The 19,007-nt window shown below is 47.4% G+C and overlaps 1 protein-coding gene across 2 annotated transcripts in view; it reads left to right on the top strand.

The window, feature by feature from the left end:
* Positions 1-15,130, top strand: part of LOC139760761 (protein Skeletor, isoforms B/C-like) — an 84,805-nt gene extending 69,675 nt beyond the window's left edge. The window contains exons 8-14 of one of the 2 annotated variants that reach the window (XM_071684314.1): positions 272-456; positions 1,530-1,725; positions 3,310-3,543; positions 4,886-5,079; positions 5,591-5,815; positions 6,035-6,158; positions 12,047-15,130. In XM_071684314.1, coding sequence (XP_071540415.1) covers positions 272-456; positions 1,530-1,725; positions 3,310-3,543; positions 4,886-5,079; positions 5,591-5,815; positions 6,035-6,158; positions 12,047-14,790 — 3,902 coding nt within the window. In that variant the 3' untranslated portion in view covers positions 14,791-15,130. The remainder of the gene's footprint in view (positions 1-271; positions 457-1,529; positions 1,726-3,309; positions 3,544-4,885; positions 5,080-5,590; positions 5,816-6,034; positions 6,159-12,046) is intronic. The other variant, XM_071684313.1, reaches the window with a different exon arrangement.
* Positions 15,131-19,007: the final 3,877 nt, after the last annotated feature.

Here is a 19,007-nt window from a genome sequence, read left to right as displayed (position 1 = left end):
TGCCTCCTGCGGTGAGCATCAGACATAACGGGTTATCATCTATCCTCCACACAAATAACTTGTCAAGTTTAGAAGGTTGTGTTGTTGTTCTTGTAGGCTGGGGTTGGCAGGGACTGTGTGATGGGGTGCCTGCCTTCCTAACCCATCTTGAATGTACAAGTGATTTCTACCCACCACTAACTCCTCAGGTTCATAACATGTACTCCGGTATACAACACCATCCATCTTGTCCTCTCTATCTTGGTAGTGACGCCACCGTGTCTTCTGACAGAGGACAGACAGTACATGGCATTCGGGACGTCAGGGACATCAAGCAGGTCTGTCATGGTTAACGGGGATGTGGTGATAGCATGGCTGGACCAGACGACCGGCCGAGGCGTGGCTCAAGACTACTACCTCACGGATAAGGCGCAGTGCCAGGGAGGCCGCGGGGCGTGTCCCGATACCAAGATAACAGTGAGTACATCATAACGTCAGGTCAGCCGGTGGATCAGAACGTTCGATGCCACATATTAGGTCAGCGGGTGAGGTCATTAGGTCACTATCATTAAGAAAACTGTAACATGTCTGTTGGGTAGGTCACTCCTGTTTACATCATCGTTATGTAAGAACATTACCTTAGGTGAGCACGTTATCAGAAAGTCAAATTAGGTCAGTAGATTACGTTTGGTCAGGTCATTTAGTCATGTCAGCATTTCATACCTGGTCAAGATAGTAAGGGCATGTTAGATACATGATATAATGTCACCTGGTTGAATAAGGTCAGTATGTCAGGTCAAAAAGTTAGTACCCACATTAATCATCGCGCTACATGTGCTGACCTAGTCTCACACGTGTACACATGATGTGCTCAGGGATTACACGGGTGTGGGGGATTAGAAGTATGTTGTGGGGAATTACAAGGATGTGGAAGTTGAACGTGTGGATACTTAGACGTGTGCAGGGGTTAGACGGTGTTAGGCGGGTGTGTGCCGCTATTCTAAAGGCTTATGGTTATTGGAAGGAGCTGTGGTTGGCAGAGTTGAGGGAACGTGTCGGTAGGTCAACTTTGAGGGAGCTGTCACTTGGTTGAGCTATGAGGGATGATTAGTTTGTCGAGTGAGGAAGAAGACTTAAGTAGTTCAGTGCTGAGAGAGGTGACGGTGGGCTGAGAAAGTTTGAGAAGGCTGAGAATGGTGGCGGACGTAGTGACAGGCTGAGAATGGTGGCGGACGTAGTGACAGGCTGAGAATGTTGGTGGACGTAGTGACAGGCTGAGAATGTTGGTGGACGTAGTGACAGGCTGAGAATGTTGGTGGACGTAGTGACAGGATAGAGGGTTAGGGTGATGGTGGTGGCAGGCAGGATAAGCTGATTCTGAGTGGATTATGTATTAACAATTCCTACCATATTTTCTATAATCTACTTGTGAGTGCCATGTTTTATGTCAGTTACGAGAAACGTACAATTTTGTTCATGATGTGGTTGGCACATGTTTCCATGTTTATGCAAATAAAGAGTTTGTAAGAAATTCTTCTTTGTTGTTACAGGGAAATGGTAACAACGTGCGCCTGCTGAACGCAGCGCTCATCAACAACTTCACTATGTTGACCTTCCAGCGCCCCCTGCGGGCCGTTGACCACGCTGACACTACTATTTTCACCAACGGGTCCCAGGCCGTCATCTGGGCGGTGGGACCAATCAACTCTCAGGGCGATCCATCCTACCACAGGCTCCGTCAAAAAGGTTCTCTGTTTTACTGGGACTTTTGTTATCCTTAACTAGTAGGGCCTTTCATACTTTACCTCAGTGGAGCCTTAGATCCCTTTAGTGTGGCCATTTGTTCTTTACCTCAGTGGGGTCATGGGCCCTTTACCTCAAATGGGCGAATAAGGTAAAATTGCATCCATCAGTCCTTTACCTTGAGGGGTTACAGGTCATGATCTTTCATGAGGCCATAGGCTCTTTACCCTAATGGAACCATGATTGTTTTACTGCAGTGGGGCCCTACTTACCTTACTAAGCCAGGCCATAGTTCTTCTCGCGAAGTGGATCTACGAGTCATCTACTGGAGTGGCACTGTAGCTCCTCTGCTCTAGTAGCAGCTACGTCTACTGCTTTCGTAGGGAGATCGATAAATATTTTGTTCTTTTGGAGAAGTAGGTAAATACTATGTTCCAGTGGAGGAGTAGGTAAATTCTCTTTTCCTGTGGGTACGTAGGTAAATCGCCTACTCCATTAGAAAGGTAAATATAGCCTCTACTCCACTGGGTAGGTAGGTAGATCCTCTGCTCCAACAGGGAGGTAGCATATCTGCACCAGTGAGGACGAAGGTAGGTCTTCAGCTCCAGTTGGAGAGTAAGCAGGTCCTCTGTTCCAGTGGGGAGATAAGAAGCTCCTCTCGTCCAATGGGGAAGTAGACAGGTCCTCTACTAGAGTGGGGAGGTATATAGCTTATCTGTCCCAGTGGGGAGGTATGTCTTCTCTTCCATTGGGTAGATAGATAGGTCCACTGCTATAGTGGGGAGTTAGGTACGATCTTTGCACCAGTGGGTAGGTAAGTAGGACCGCTGTTCCAGTGGGAAGGTAGATAGGTCCTTCGTTCCTGTGGGGAAGTAGGAAGGTCCTCTGTGGGGAGCTAAGTAGCTCCATTGGAGAGGAAGGCAGGTCCTCTTCTCCAGTAGGGAGTAAGGAAGGTTCTCCGCTACAGTGGGGAGGTAAGCAGGCCCTCTGCTTAAGGAGAGAGATAGTTAAATCCTCTCAAGTGGGATGGTAAGTAGATCTTCGATTCCACTGGAGAGGTAGGCATGTCCTCTGTTCCTGTTGGTAGGTAGAACGTTTCCTTGCTGTAGTGAGGAGGTAGGAAGGTCCTCTGCTGCAGTGGGGAGGTAGGAAGGTCCTCTGCTGCAGTGGGGAGGTAGGAAGGTCCTCTGCTGCAGTGGGGAGGTAGGAAGGTCCTTTGGCTGGTATACCATGGGATTCCCTAACCTCTACTTGTCTGTAGAATGAACCTTTATCAATAAACTGAAATATTACATCACATTTCGTATAGATACTTTTTATTTCAAGTTCTGTATCTTAAACCCATTCCTTGAAATTCATCTCTGGGTTTTGAGGTTTATGATTAGGCATCAAAAGGTAATTTCAGGGAGTGCTGACCCATGATGCAGTCCACAGGTTATCATAAGACACGATCTGTTAACATTCATTATTACTTCTAAGCCTAACAATACTTTGCCATCACGTCAGCCTACTTATGACTTGTCAGACGTAAAGAAAGTAAGTGAAAATCTATGAAACAAATTACAGAATGCATCACTCCCTTGACAGGTGATGTGTTGATTGACTTCGGACGCATCCCACGCTGGAACTGTCCACTACCAGAGGAGGAGAGCGGCACGGGCCAGCACGCCCCGCACACAGGCCCCGCCAACCCGCCCCCTGTCCCACCCACCAACAATGCCTGGTACATCCCGCCCGTCCCCTGCCACGAGCCAGACGACGGCGTCTTCTATGCTCAGATTGGACCCACTGGAGGCGAGAGTGGTTATAACGCCATTACTGGTGAGGTGTAGTAAGGTGTACTGCCATTACTAGTGAGGTGTAGTAAGGTGTACTGCCATTACTGGTGAGGTGTAGCAAGGTGTACTGCCATTACTGGTGAGGTGTAGTAGGATGTACTGCCATTACCGGTGAGGTGTCGTAGGATGTACTGCCATTACCGGTGAGGTGTAGTCACTATTGGCATACGAGAGAATATAGGAAGGAGGTACAAGAAGAGGCCTGGTATTGTGTGACAGAGTTCAGTACTGGTGTTGTAATAATGACATAAGTTAGTCATCCATAATGACTAAGAAATATAAATAAAGTAGAACTTCACCCACTACTACCTCAGGCACATCAGCCGGCAAAAAAGTTGCTAGGAAAAAAATGACTGATATTTCTTTCGGAAAATGTAAATGAATAAGCATTCTGCTCTAATATCTTTATCCGGTTAGTCTGGGAAAGAGATTCACATCTGAAAAGTTTGAATATAGAACGTGTGTGTGTATATTACAGTACCCTTCCCTCTTGATGCCAAGTAAGGTAAGAGGAGGTTGTTAATGATAGGAATGACTCTTATATAAGATGGTATGAGACACGCCCGAACACCAACAGTGGAATACTACGCTTCCTTATGCTACCTACCTACGGTGCCCTTGTCCTCCAGGGAGGATGTTTTGCATGACTGAAGGGTTATAGTGGTCACATGTGAGTGACTGAAGGGTTATAGTGGTCACATGTGAGTGACTGAAGGGTTATAGTGGTCACATGTTGTAGGTGACTGAAGGGTTATAGTGGTCATAGAATCTGGAGTAAGTGAAGGGTTAGTGGTCACATGTGGTGACAAGGATTAATGAATGGGTGATTAAAGGATCGGAGGTCGCAGTGTTGGTGACTGATGGGGTAGTGTGACTGATGGGGTAGTGGTTACATGTAGAGGATTGATGGGGTAGTGATGACACGTAATTGGTGACTGATGGAGTAGTAATGACATGTAGGAAGTGACTAAAGGGGTAGTGGTCACATGGTGCGGGTAACTGAAGGGTAGTTATTACCTGGCATGGGTGAATGAAGGGGTAGTGGTCATATGATGTAGGTGACTAAAGGATAAAGGACATAATGTGGTTGACTGAAAGGGAGGTGGTCACATGGGGTGGGTAACTGAAGGGTTACTGTAAAACGTTAGATTTGTTGATATATTCATTTAAATTTTTCAGTTCTTATTTTAGTGTCGTGATTGAGAAGTGTCGCGTTGTGTTGGTATAAGACATATATGTCTTGCCTCAATAGCATGCTTAGCAAATCTTTGGCACCATGCTTGGCATACGTAGCATACTTAGAAGGCAGTTGTGCGTGTCGACAGGTCACGTGGGCTGGGGCATCTCGTGGTATGTGAACGGTCTGCTGATTCCGGAGATATACGTGGTGCGAGGCAAGACCTACACGTTCGTGGTGGAGGGCGGCTACGACCCCGAGCATCCGGCCCGCTATCACCCCTTCTATATAAGCGACGACCCTGAGGGAGGCTACGAGTTCAAGACGCCCGCTGAGCGATCTGTAAGTTGTCTTGCGTAGGTTGGGGAGTCGGTAAATAACTTATCAATCTTTCTTCCTGGCTTCTTCGTGAACCTGCAATTTAATTGAAAGCGTGTGCAAGATTAGTAAACACATATTTGTCAAATCTCTGTACATTATGTGGGTCTTCTGGTGTAGGAGTTTAAGGTATACATCTGCATATGAGATCACACGTGAAGGATGAGGACAACTGCATGTATACTATATACATCATACATGCAGGATATAATGACACACTGCTGCAGGATCTGGGCAATAGAGAGTTTTCCTAGGGTGACCTGTAAAGGCAAGAGACGGGTGGGTGACCCGGGCGGCAGTGGAGTTAAGCATAGGAAAACCTGCCACGTAGGTCATCAGGCACTCGAATGTTCATCTTTCATGGTAAACACCAAGAAATGTTCACTTGATCATAAAGTTGCGGATATCTGGAACTTGTTAAATCTTCTGTTGTTGTTGCCGGTCTTATACAAGAATGTCTGTCTTGTCTAACCAGCGCATCAGAGTGTTCGCTGGAGTGGGTCAGGATCGTGACGGCCGGCCGGTACCAACTGCCTTCGGACGTCTATGCGAATGGTCAGAGGACCCCAACCAATCTGCCAATGCCTTCAGCTCTTTCGGTGCCTACCAGAGGACCCTGCAGCTGGACTGCCAAGAAGGACAACCCGGCATCCTACAATGGACTCCTGATTCGTCTACGCCAGATACAGTCTACTATCAGGTATGCCATCCAGAACCGAAATATTCAGTCCATAATATCTGTGCCACTAGTGATCATGTATGCTGCTGCTGAAGAGCAAAGTTTGCCACATAGTATGTGACAGTGGGTCCTTCAGTCTCGCCACTCACTCGTTTTAATGCCAGATTATAACTAACGTCAGTTTCCTTCCGTTTTGGAAGGTGGGAGATCACGAGTTTTTAATATTGGTTATCATTTCAGTGCTACACCCACCGCTTCCTTGGCTGGAAGATCCACGTATTGGATACCTGTGACTTGGCTGACGGCCTGGCCGTGGCGGGGTCAGTGGACACGACTGTGGTGGCCCAGGGTGGCGCCGCCCCAGGTACGCCTTTTCAGTAAACTCCTCATCTACCCTAAGGTTATGCGACCGCCGCATAGTAGGTCACGTTGCCTTAACCTGGAGAACGTGCTACCCTGATGCAGCCACCGCTTGAGCGCCACTCTACTGCCTGAGCAGAGCAGTGTTAGTCTGGGGCACAGAACGAACACCACCCGCCTCACATTACGTCCATGTCGGCTCTCATGTGACACAAAAATTTTGATTATTATTTACCTAAAGTTTTTCCAAGAACCTGAAGCCACATGAGTATTAAGCTGTAAATGTTATGATGATAGGCTTGGAGATGAAGTATCAGTTATTATAAGGGTTCAGGAGAACCTCATATTCATGTATGACCGAGGAAAACTGAAAATGATGAAACTGCTACCGTAGATTCAGTTCAGACGTGATGGTTGACGAGAAGATGGAGGGTTGTCCTGAGGTGGGCCAGGGTTGTGCTAAGACGACAACATTTCCTTTCATTGATCCGGTGAGAGTTGGTTGTACCAGGCCCTCACCAGCCCTTCTCTAGATACTAGATTGCCCGGCGGTAGACTGCTAAGTAGAATGAATGACGTATCCATTTCATAATCTCGCTATTGTTGTAAGGGAATAGAGAGAAATTGCAGTCACTTGCAGGAAATATATTCTCGTAAAATGCCCGCATTCTATCCACTTTTGCGGATTTCTTCTGGTAATCTAATTAAAACCGTTCAATATTGGTTTCCACCCAGTTGCAGGGATGGTGTGGACTGTTACCCTGCTGACAGTCAAATGTGAAGGTCCCAGAGAAGTCTAACGAGAAGGATGCTCAGTCATCACATGAATATCTAGTTCTCCTGTAAGCAAAGAGACCTAGTAGGTCCAGCTTGGCAACTGCCTCACAAAACGTAAAACTCAGATTTTTACTGCCTCATGTTTATCGTTAATTTTAGTAACTGAATTTTTGGTCAGCGATCAAACACTTATCAAACGTATATGGTTTTTTGACGCTTTGATGAATATATATATATATATATATATATATATATATATATATATATATATGTGTGTGTGTGTGTGTGTGTGTGTGTTGTCAAGACTGTGTGTAGAGAGAGAGAATCAGAATATAACATGGCGACCACCACTGGGCGGGGCAGAGACGTGAGTCCAGACAGGTAAAAAGATTAAGGCACAGGCCACCCTCGACAGCCTCAACTTTCAAGTCACGAAATCAGGTTAACCTAATGTGGGGTTTCGAGTGTGATCTGTGCCTTAATCGCTTTACCTGTCTCTTGACATCTGACCGTCCCCGCCCAGTGGCCGTTGGTATATTATTGTCTGGTTCTCTTAATTGCACTCACTCTCGACCATAAAGATATTCCTGAGTTTCATTTTCCCCGTGGACTCATAGGAATATATATATATATATATATATATATATATATATATATATATATATATATATATATATATATATATATATACACGTATTGGTGACCATGATTATGCAAGTTACTGCTCTTGAAGTTCTGTCTTTTATTACTATTTTCTTTCCTCTGAATTTTGTTCCACAAGCCCTTGACTCATTCTCTGGGAGTATACCGTCTTGGAGGTAGGAAAACAGCTCGATGGTATTGCAAGCCATTACTCGTCTCTGATCCGCCCTCGTCCAATCATTAGGCTGACGATACCACCTACCACTTACTCGAAGCTCAGAATTTCAGGGTTCCTAGCGCAAGCGAAGTAGCCGCGTGGATTCTGCATTATAGCCGACATTTCATGCCTCTATCCATTCCTTTCGTTTCATCCGTTTCTAAATATACTGATGTACTTAAATATACGCATTATCTTGTAAGATGTACTTAAAACATATCTTGCAAGATATATCTAGGTTGTAATTGTGATTATTTTTCTAATATCGTTGCGTCATTTAACTTAAATGGTCATATTACATGATGATCTGTAAATTGTTCCCAGGAAATTAACGAGTCCAGTTTGTTCCCGTTATAGCAATAATGTAAGTAAACCCGGCTGTCGGTAGTTTCATAATTAGTCTGTTTACTTCGTTACCATAGTTTCATAACTAGTCTGTTTACTTCTAGTTCCCTTAGTTTCATAACTAGTCTGTTTACTTCTACTTACCATTGTTTCATAACTAGTCTATTTACTTCTACTTACCATAGTTTCATAACTAGTCTGTTTACTTATAGTTCCTATTGTTTCATAACTTTTTTTTCGGTGATATTAGAAATCAGTTGTCTGGTTAGCTGGTAGAACCAGTTATTCTTGTAAATGTCTTTCCGGTAATGTTATTCAACGACCAGCGGTAGGTATTATCACACGGGTCTGTCCTCGCCTTACCTCATCTGCTGTCCTCTAGAATTTATTCCCTTTCCTGTGTATATATATCTTTAACCGAGGTAGTTTGGAAAGGATTCAGTTGGATGACTTATTGTTACAACTTTTGTTTATGGTAATATTAGAATTGAGTGATCGGCGGGTGGCAGCTTCACACAACCCATATATTTCAGTAGGAGGAGGGTTTTGACCTTTATTGGCACACCGACCTGGTAGTTCAAGTTCAAAGTGACCATAAGCACGACCTGGGCTCTGCTGGAACAGCGTCGGTTATGCTTTATCTTGGAAAAAAAAAAATTAACATTCTTGCATCTTGGTCAAAAGGCAACTTAGGGTTAGACGTTGTGGATTTACTCGTGTGATTCACAGGCTCTCTTCCTCTGCAGAATTGGTTCCAGAACTCGTTTGGTTCACCAATAATGTATTTCCTTAACTTTAATCTTATGTGAGGGTTTTTCTCCAAACCACATTTTCCATATGTTATACCGTCATGGTAGGGGGAACAAACTCGCAGGAGAGAAATGTACATCTTTGAAAACCTTTTCTGTGCGAGACATCGTCCCGCCAGCAATCTCTCCTAGTTCTCTCAGCACAGTCTTTCCCACCTCTCGAAAAACTGTTTTGGGTCGACTCCCGTCGCCTGCGAAATGTGAGCTACGAGTACTTTGGTAGAGGGTATTCGATTTCGTCATCCTTTTGCCGGTTTTAGATTGGCCGAGGGCAGACCCGTTACACAAGCTGTTGCCGCAAATCCCACAAAGGTGTTCGCAAAGAGTGAGCGCAGGATGCTACCCACCACCAAATATGAGGCTAGATACAGTCCTAGCCGGCATATTTCCAGGAATTGAGTCTAGTGCCCACGGGACGAGTCGCATCTTGGAAAATATTTCATTTCAAAATCTATACATTTCTACATGTGTATGAGAGTGAAGACTGCTGAAGTTGATATAGTTCACTATGTATAAATGTACATTCTCACGAAAGATTACCGTCCTCAACCCTATCTGGATATAAACACTGGCCTTCTTTATTGCAGAGAAAAACTTTACACAAGCCTGAATTAGGGTCATTTGTATTTAGTCGTATTTGCTTCGTTTGTGGTAGATTTTCCCTTCCATGTCTTTTATATACATGTATTGATTGTCTGGTTTTCCTTAATGTTTATATAACTCTTCTTGGCGTACCCTTGTTGTGTTAAGATAATCCAGGGTGGTAGCCAACCCTACCAACGCTTGTGTTTCATTGTCCCTCGCTACTGACCTGCTGCCAACCAGACCCCCACCACCACCACCATCATCATCCAGGCCCTCTCCCCACCACCGTCGTCCAGGCCCCTATCACAATCAACATCCGAGCTCCCAACACCACCGTCATCCAGGCCCCAATCACCACCACCATCATTATCCAGGCCCCCTCCCACCACCACCACCATCATCCTGGCCACCACCACACCATTATCATCATTATCCAGGCCACCACCATAATCACCACACCAACCAGACCACACCACCACAATCGCCACACCACCATCACCACACCACCAACACAATCCCTTGCCTGCTTCCTCTAGTAAAGACTTGACTGCTAGCGAGCATCATCACGCTGGCTTGCCTTACTAACTCTTCCTGGTAACCACGCGCTGTATCCTCGCGTCACCAATGTTCAAGCCTGGTCAAGTGGTCAATTGTAACACTGTTCCTACCTTCATCCCAGCTCTTAACTCCTTCACAAGGTCCCTGGAGGAAGCATTGCCTGAACCTGAAGATCCAAGCAAACTAAATAATGGGTAAGGTCCCGTCCAGTCTGACCTAGGACCAGCATAATACTACAGGGAACTTAATACATCCACCAACGTTCGTTAACATATCTCCCCAGAAGCTCTTAAAGAGTTAAAATAGAATAATGCATCCTGATCCAAGGCAATGTACATATGTAATGTAGCGAGCAGGGCAACACTTGCCGCCGTGCCTAGCAGGGTTTGCAGTACAACTAACCCACAAAGGCCCGATCCTTCGGCCTGCTTCCTGCTGTTGGCGACTAAAATACACATACGAATCAAAATGTAAACCATTGGTATTAAGACTTTAAGTACAGAAATAGCAATTGAAAATCATAATCCTGCCTCCCCGGACCCTTATCAGGATATATGTATGGCTCTCGCTGAAGATCTTCCTCACCCAACTAAATGATTAGGTTCTTAGTCGCTGCACCTGACTTCCTGTGGCCAAGACACCTGACCTGTTGTGGCCAAGCCACATGACTTCCTGTGGCCAAGCCACCTGACGTGCTGTGCCCAAGCCAGTTCTTAATGGTTCCAAGCGGTATGACTGAACTTAGTGAGTAATGTTTCATTGAATTTCCCTAATCCTTGCTATGATAAACATGACCTGACACGTGATCTTATCATGACCTGACGACTTCAGTTATGCTTGTCTAAAGTTGACGTTATCTCTTCTTCATATTGTGACTTGATAGTGACCAGACTTACATAATTTAGTACATCTGGATATTTGGATTTGACTATGCAGCTGACTCTACTTGACCTTGGACTTTACCTCCTCCGAAGTGACCCATGGGCCACTATAGGAAGTCGTGACCTCGACATGTGCGAGAGACTAGTGTAGCTGCAGCCTGATACCTGGGTAGTCCAGTGTCAACTTTCTCTTCAGCTGGACGAGGTAGGTCATCCAGTGACGCTGCTAACTCTACCGTTACTATTAGATTTGGTGAAGGACAGATCCTTCTTGATATCTTCTCAGTCAGGTGCACTTCACATGCTCTCTGCCTGGGCTACACTGTCAATCCTCCACTTCATTACCACAAGTGAGTAACCCAGCGTCCGTTTATTTCAGCCAGGTTATTTGGAAATATCTCCAAGGAGCCGGTATGACTGTATGGAGAAGCTTAAGCTGTTTGCATGGAATAGGTACTCCGAACACACGTGTGGTCGTCAGGTGAAGCATTACACAAGTGAAGATGATGTTTTACCTTCATTGTAATTCCTTCGGCTATATTCATGAGACTTTGCTTTAACATGAAATGTAAACATGTTGATAAGGATGTAAAGATTTTTTCATACCTGCAGTACACTACTAGTACCCAAGTCGTACTCGTGGGAATATTAATGTAGCAATAAACATCTGTATTTGGTGGTCCTAACCTGGCAAATCCTTATGTGGGGCGGAAGACAGACACTGTCTACACTTCAACTCTTTACACTTTATCAAACTGTCATAATCTTGATTTGCTGTCTTGTTTAAAGTCTTCAGTTCCCTATCGTATGTTCTCTGGTAACTTGTGGTTATACATAAGTTCATATCCTGACCATCCTGGGCTCGGCTGAATCCTTGGGATCCCTCAGGTAAGACTTCACCTGTATTGGAAGATAGATATCTTGGCCATACAAGAACTAAATAAATTCAAGAGATTAGAGTAAGAGGTTTTTTGCGTTGATTCTTCGGCTATCAAAAATTGACTAACATGAACTAGAAGCATTAAGACCATAGTAACCTGAACTACCAGACATGTGGCTGACCTCTTGCTATTTCCAGACTATGACTACTATGACTATGACTATGTGTGGCAAGAAATGCCGCTCAGGAGGACCCATCATCCCGAGACTTCCCATATCTCCGTCAGCCATACTAACAGCATTCCAGGAAGAGGAGCTGGCAAGCCTCCTCGCCGACCTGTGCCGCCTCGCGCCAGACCACAGACCGGACCAGCGGAGCAAAGGTTTCCTGGAGACTTTTCGTTACCGAACTTACCACGTGACTTCGCTGCTGACTTCCCCAACTTTCCCTTTGACATGAACCCTAAGGCCATCGAACAAACAGTCCAGAGGCCCATCCTGATGCCTGCGCCACCAAGATCGAATTCCTCGCCACAAGTGCCACTCGGAGCACCTGGGTTCACTTTTCCAAAGCTGCCCAATCTCAAAAGCTCAAGTGTTGTCAATGCCACTGCCTTTGCAAACCTTGGTAGTGCAAACTTTGGACATCTACCAAGAGAGGTACCTGAGGAATTTCTAGTGCCGCAAACAGGAAACCTAGAGATTTCCAAGCTTGGCCAAGACGATGAAGACCATGCTATCAGGCCACTCCGTAATCAGTACCCACTGAATCCAGGGACAACCATGATAACCAACCACACTGTAACCTCCTTGGAACCTTTCACCCCCAGGGTCACTACCCAACCACGATTCAGCTTTCCTTCGGTTGCTGTACCAACCAGACTACCAACATCCTCCCAAACTTCCTCTGGTTTTTTCGACTTCTCGACACCACTCAGGAACACAACTAACACAGTCTTGGAGGAATCTTTACTAGAACCAAAACGAGATCTGAAAAACACATCAGAATTACGCGTAACTTCTACAAGGTCCACCGCCAGCCATTGGAGTGTATCGACAAAATCAGCAACGGCCGGCAGGCAGCCCTCGTCACACATACCAACAACTATCAGATTGTCGGTGCCGCATGAGGTGGCACCACCGTCCACGCGTCCGACGTTTGATAAACTAACAACTATAAAGCAGGTAACGCCATACGGACTCACTCCCTCCAGGCAGCTTACTTCACCTAAACCGAATCCTATTACACAACCAACACCTACCAGACGGTCAGAGGTTACTGGAGTGGTAGAACATGCCAGAACTGCTACTCCTTTCACACCCACCATAAATACCAGACAACCTGTCCCAGTGCACGAGTCGTATCCGTCAGGACAACCATCTTTCCGTGAGTCTGAAATTATAACTGCACCTTCAGTGTCTCTGTTTCCTGGGCATCCTTCACCGGTGTTAAAACCAGAGAGACGGCAGCCAAGTCGCAAAGGTCCATCCCAAGCCAGTCGAGTTCCAGCATCTCAACCCACCACACACTCACCACAGACTACGAGTCCAACTAATACTCTAAGCCACAACTTCGGTTTTGACCCGGATTCTGTAGTCTACGAATCTGATTTCCGTCCAATCAAAAAAGAAAATGGTGGTCCTGTGCTGGCTTTTGAAGTGTCATCTTTTGACGTCATGCCCTTCCGTGGGCCTCATCCACCTTCCCAATCTTTGCCACTACGGCCCGCCGGACCACGAACATCTGGCTTTGTAAGATTTGCTCATAGAAACATAAGGTTTCATGACACAGACGAATCAAGTGACGAAGACCTTAATGTGAGACCAAAAGAAAGAAAACGCGCAACTAACGTCCCTAATCCTGTCCTCCACACTTCCTTAACGTTCAGCGAGAGCCTTGACCCTCCCCCTCTCCTTGTACCAGTACCAATGGTGCCAATAAGGCCACGACTCGGAGGGGCAGCTTCTAACCAACCACTAAATCTTAACAGACCCATTAAACGACCCCCTAGTGTTACTCGTAATGGTCCAAGATGGCCAAATATACCGGTGAGGCCGTCAGGGAATGTGGACCGCATTGGGTGGCCTAAGCAAATGCGGAAGTTTCATAAAATGCCCAAACGACGAGTAACAGCCCTTGTGCCCCTCCCTGACGACCACACCGTCCCTGTTCCACAACTCGTGGGACCTGGAATTCTGAAACCAGTGCTGGTCAACTTTCCTGTAGAACATGATGATGGTGAGGAACTATCTGCTGCTGCATCGACCCAGGTGTTCACCTCAGATGGACGACCTCTCTCGTCCGACACGCTGCCAACGCCGCCACAGTTAGCCTCCGCTCGCCGCCTTACATCAGCCTCTATCATCAGCCGTCCTAAGGTTGGTCCTTTCCGTGGTGACCATCCACCACCTGTGCCTGCTCAGGTGCCACACCTAGCCCAATTTTCAATTCAGCGACGTCCCTTAAGCCGCCGCCGCACAACAGTGAGTTTGCCGCCTCTGGATAGTCGCTCTAGTCAACACGGACCGACACTGTCTACCTCAGGCAGTGCCCCTCGACCAGTTGTCGTTGCATATTCTCAAGACGAGTCAAGGACAACCGGGCACAAAGTCATATCCTTCACAGAACAGCCGATGACGACCTACAACTCGACACGACTCCAAACAACAGCCCTTACTAACCTGGCAGCGACCAACCAGACGCACCTAACCATCCTGAAGGACGTCTGGGCTATCCTGACCCGCGAAAATCCTGATCTGAACTCTGAGCATCCGCGGGATGATGCGTATCCTGAACACGACCACTTGGCTCAGCAAGAGCGAGGCAGACGCGAGGCATTTTCCCCCGAGGGTACCAGATCCACAGCGTCCAGCGGAAGAGCCTTGTTGTTACACTCAATGTTTGCCTGGAGCGTTGCTATTATAGTGGCGCTGGCAAGGTAAATGGTCTACTCAAGTTGTGTAAACCCTGAACAACGAAATATGGTGATTATAAGTATACTGAGAGTTTACCATACACGGTTGCATCAATAATTACTACCACTCATAAACCACTTCGTTTTTAGAATTTGTATAAAACAATCATAACATTCATAGAAAATTGTGATGTCTTTGGGCTCCCCTGTTCACTTTCCATAAACACGTAAACATAGCATGATCATGAATAACAGTGGAGGAAAAACGAAAGCAGTGTTCTCAAGCGTACCGGTATAGGAAGAACAAATTGCTTATGTCACGTATCCCAGTCCTGCAGGAAGTACCGTAGCACCTACCATGTATCCCAGTCCTGCAGGAAGTACCGTAGTACCTACCATGTATCCCAGTCCTGCAGGAGGTACTGTAGCACCTACCATGTATCCCAGTCCTGCAGGAAGTACCGTAGCACCTACCATGTATCCCAGTCCTGCAGGAAGTACTGTAGCACCTACCATGTATCCCAGTCCTGCAGGAGGTACTGTAGCACCTACCATGTATCCCAGTCCTGCAGGAAGTACCGTAGCACCTACCATGTATCCCAGTCCTGCAGGAAGTACCGTAGCACCTACCATGTATCCCAGTCCTGCAGGAAGTACCGTAGTACCTACCATGTATCCCAGTCCTGCAGGAAGTACCGTAGTACCTACCATGTATCCCAGTCCTGCAGGAGGTACTGTAGCACCTACCATGCATCCCAGTCCTGCAGTAGGTACTGTAGCACCTACCATGTATCCCAGTCCTGCAGGAAGTACCGTAGTACCTACCATGTATCCCAGTCCTGCAGGAGGTACTGTAGCACCTACCATGTATCCCAGTCCTGCAGGAAGTACTGTAGCACCTACCATGTATCCCAGTCCTGCAGGAGGTACTGTAGCACCTACCATGTATCCCAGTCCTGCAGGAAGTACCGTAGTACCTACCATGTATCCCAGTCCTGCAGGAGGTACTGTAGCACCTACCATGTATCCCAGTCCTGCAGGAAGTACCGTAGTACCTACCATGTATCCCAGTCCTGCAGGAGGTACTGTAGCACCTACCATGTATCCCAGTCCTGCAGGAGGTACTGTAGCACCTACCATGTATCCCAGTCCTGCAGGAGGTACTGTAGCACCTACCATGTATCCCAGTCTTGCAGGAAGTACTGTAGCACCTACCATGCATCCCAGTCCTGCAGGAGGTACTGTAGCACCTACCATGTATCCCAGTTCTGCAGGAGGTACTGTAGCACCTACCATGTATCCCAGTCCTGCAGGAGGTACTGTAGCACCTACCATGTATCCCAGTCCTGCAGGAGGTACTGTAGCACCTACCATGTATCCCAGTCCTGCAGGAGGTACTGTAGCACCTACCATGTATCCCAGTCCTGCAGGAGGTACTGTAGCACCTACCATGTATCCCAGTCTTGCAGGAGGTACTGTAGCACCTACCATGTATCCCAGTCCTGCAGGAGTTAATGTAGCACCTTCCATGTATCCCAGTCCTGCAGGAGGCACTGTAGCACCTAGAATGTATCTCAGTCCTGCAGGAGGTACTGTAGCACCTACCATGTATCCCAGTTCTGCAAGAGGTACTGTAGCACCTACCATGTATCCCAGTCCTGCAGGAGGTACTGTAGCACCTACCTGTATCCCAGTCCTGCAGGAGGTACTGTAGCACCTACAATGTATCCCAGTTCTGCAGGAGGCACTGTAGCACCTACCATGTATCCCAGTCTTGCAGGAGGAACTGTAGCACCTACCATGTATCCCAGTCTTGCAGGAAGTACTGTAGCACCTACCATGTACCCCAGTCTTGCAGGAGGTACTGTAGCACCTACCATGTATCCCAGTCCTGCAGGAGGTACTGTAGCACCTACCATGTATCTCAGTCCTGCAGGAGGTACTGTAGCACCTACCATGTATCTCAGTCCTGCAGGAGGCACTGTAGCACCTACCATATATCCCAGTCCTGCGGGAGGTACTATAGCACCTACCATGTATCTCAGTCCTGCAGGAGGTACTGTAGCACCTACCATGTATCTCAGTCCTACAGGAGGTACTGTAGCACCTACCATGTATCTCAGTCCTGCAGGAGGTACTGTAGCACCTACCATGTATCCCAGTCCTGCGGGAGGTACTGTAGCACCTACCATGTATCTCAGTCCTGCAGGAGGTACTGTAGCACCTACCATGTATCTCAGTCCTGCAGGAGGCACTGTAGCACCTACCATGTATCCCAGTCTTTCAGGAAGTACTGTAGCACCTACCATGTATCCCAGTCTTGCAGGAGGTACTGTAGCACCTACTATGTATCCCAGTCCTGCAGGAGGTACTGTAGCACCTACCATGTATCCCAGTCCTGCAGGAGGTACTGTAGCACCTACCATGTATCCCAGTCCTGCAGGAGGTACTGTAGCACCTACCATGTATCCCAGTCTTGCAGGAGGGACTGTAGCACCTACCATGTATCCCAGTCCTGCAGGAGGTACTGTAGCACCTACCATGTATCCCAGTCCTGCAGGAGGTACTGTAGCACCTACCATGTATCCCAGTCTTGCAGGAAGTACTGTAGCACCTACCATGTATCCCAGTCTTGCAGGAGGTACTGTAGCACCTACCATGTATCCCAGTCTTGCAGGAGGGACTGTAGCACCTACCATGTATCCCAGTCCTGCAGGAGGTACTGTAGCACCTACCATGTATCCCAGTCCTGCAGGAGGTACTGTAGCACCTACCATGTATCCCAGTCCTGCAGGAGGTACTGTAGCACCTAGAATGTATCTCAGTCCTGCAGGAGGCACTGTAGCACCTACCATGTATCCCAGTCCTGCAGGAGGTACTGTAGCACCTAGAATGTATCTCAGTCCTGCAGGAGAGACTGTAGCACCTACCATGTATCCGAATCCTGCAGGAGGCACTGTAGCACCTCCCATGTATCCCAGTCCTGCAGGAGGTACTGTAGCACCTAGAATGTATCCCAGTCCTGCAGGAGGCACTGTAGCACCTACCATGTATCCAAGTCCTGCAGGAGGTACTGTAGCACCTACCATTTATCCCATTCCTGCAGGAGAGACTGTAGCACCTACCATGTATCCGAATCCTGCAGGAGGCACTGTAGCACCTCCCATGTATCCCAGTCCTGCAGGAGGTACTGTAGCACCTACCATGTATCCCAGTCCTGCAGGAGGCGCTGTAGCACCTACCATGTATCCCCAACTTGCAGGAGGTACTGTAGCACCTACCATGTATCCCAGTCTTGCAGGAGGGACTGTAGCACCTACCATGTATCCCAGTCTTGCAAGAGGTACTGTAGCACCTACCATGTATCCCAGTCCTGAAGGAGGTACTGTAGCACCTATCATGTATCCCAGTCCTGCAGGAGGTACTGTAGCGCCTACCATGTATCCCAGTCTTGCAGGAGGGACTGTAGCACCTACCATGTATCCCAGTCTTGCAGGAGGCACTGTAGCACCTACCATGTATCCCAGTCCCGAAGGAGGTACTGTAGCACCTACCATGTATCCCAGTCCTGAAGGAGGTACTGTAGCACCTACCATGTATCCCAGTCCTGGAGGAGGGACTGTAGCACCTACCATGTATCCCAATCTTGCTGGAGGTACTGTAGCACCTACCATGTATCCCAGTCCTGCAGGATGTACTGTAGCACCTACCATGTATCCCAGTCCTGCAGGATGTACTGTAGCACCTACCATGAATCCCAGTCCTGCAGGAGGTACTGTAGCACCTACCAAGTATCCCAGTCTTGTAGGAGGTACTTTAGCACCTACCATGTATCCCAGTCCTGCAGGAGGTACTGTAGCACCTACCATGTATCCCAGTCCTGCAGGAGGCACTGTAGCACCTACCATGTATCCCAGTCATGCAGGAGGGACTGTAGCACCTACCGTGTATACCAGTCCTGCAGGAGGTACTGTAGCACCTACCATGTATCCCAGTCTTGCAGGAAGTAATGTATCACCTACCATGTATCCCAGTCCTGCAGGAGGTACTGTAGCACCTACAATGTATCCCAGTCTTGCAGGAGGTACTGTAGCTTTTACCATGTATCCAGTCTTGCAGGAGGTACTGTAGCACTTACCATGTATCCCAGTCCTGCAGGAAGTACTGTAGCACCTACCATGTATCCTAGTCCTGCAGGAGGTACTGCAGCACCTACCATGTATCCCAGTCCTGCAGGAGGCACTG

This window comes from Panulirus ornatus, chromosome 38, assembly GCF_036320965.1.
Source record: "Panulirus ornatus isolate Po-2019 chromosome 38, ASM3632096v1, whole genome shotgun sequence".
In the NCBI taxonomy this organism is placed as follows: domain Eukaryota; kingdom Metazoa; phylum Arthropoda; class Malacostraca; order Decapoda; family Palinuridae; genus Panulirus; species Panulirus ornatus.
Note: the sequence above shows the minus strand (reverse complement) of the source record. Positions and strands in the feature narration are given on the sequence as shown.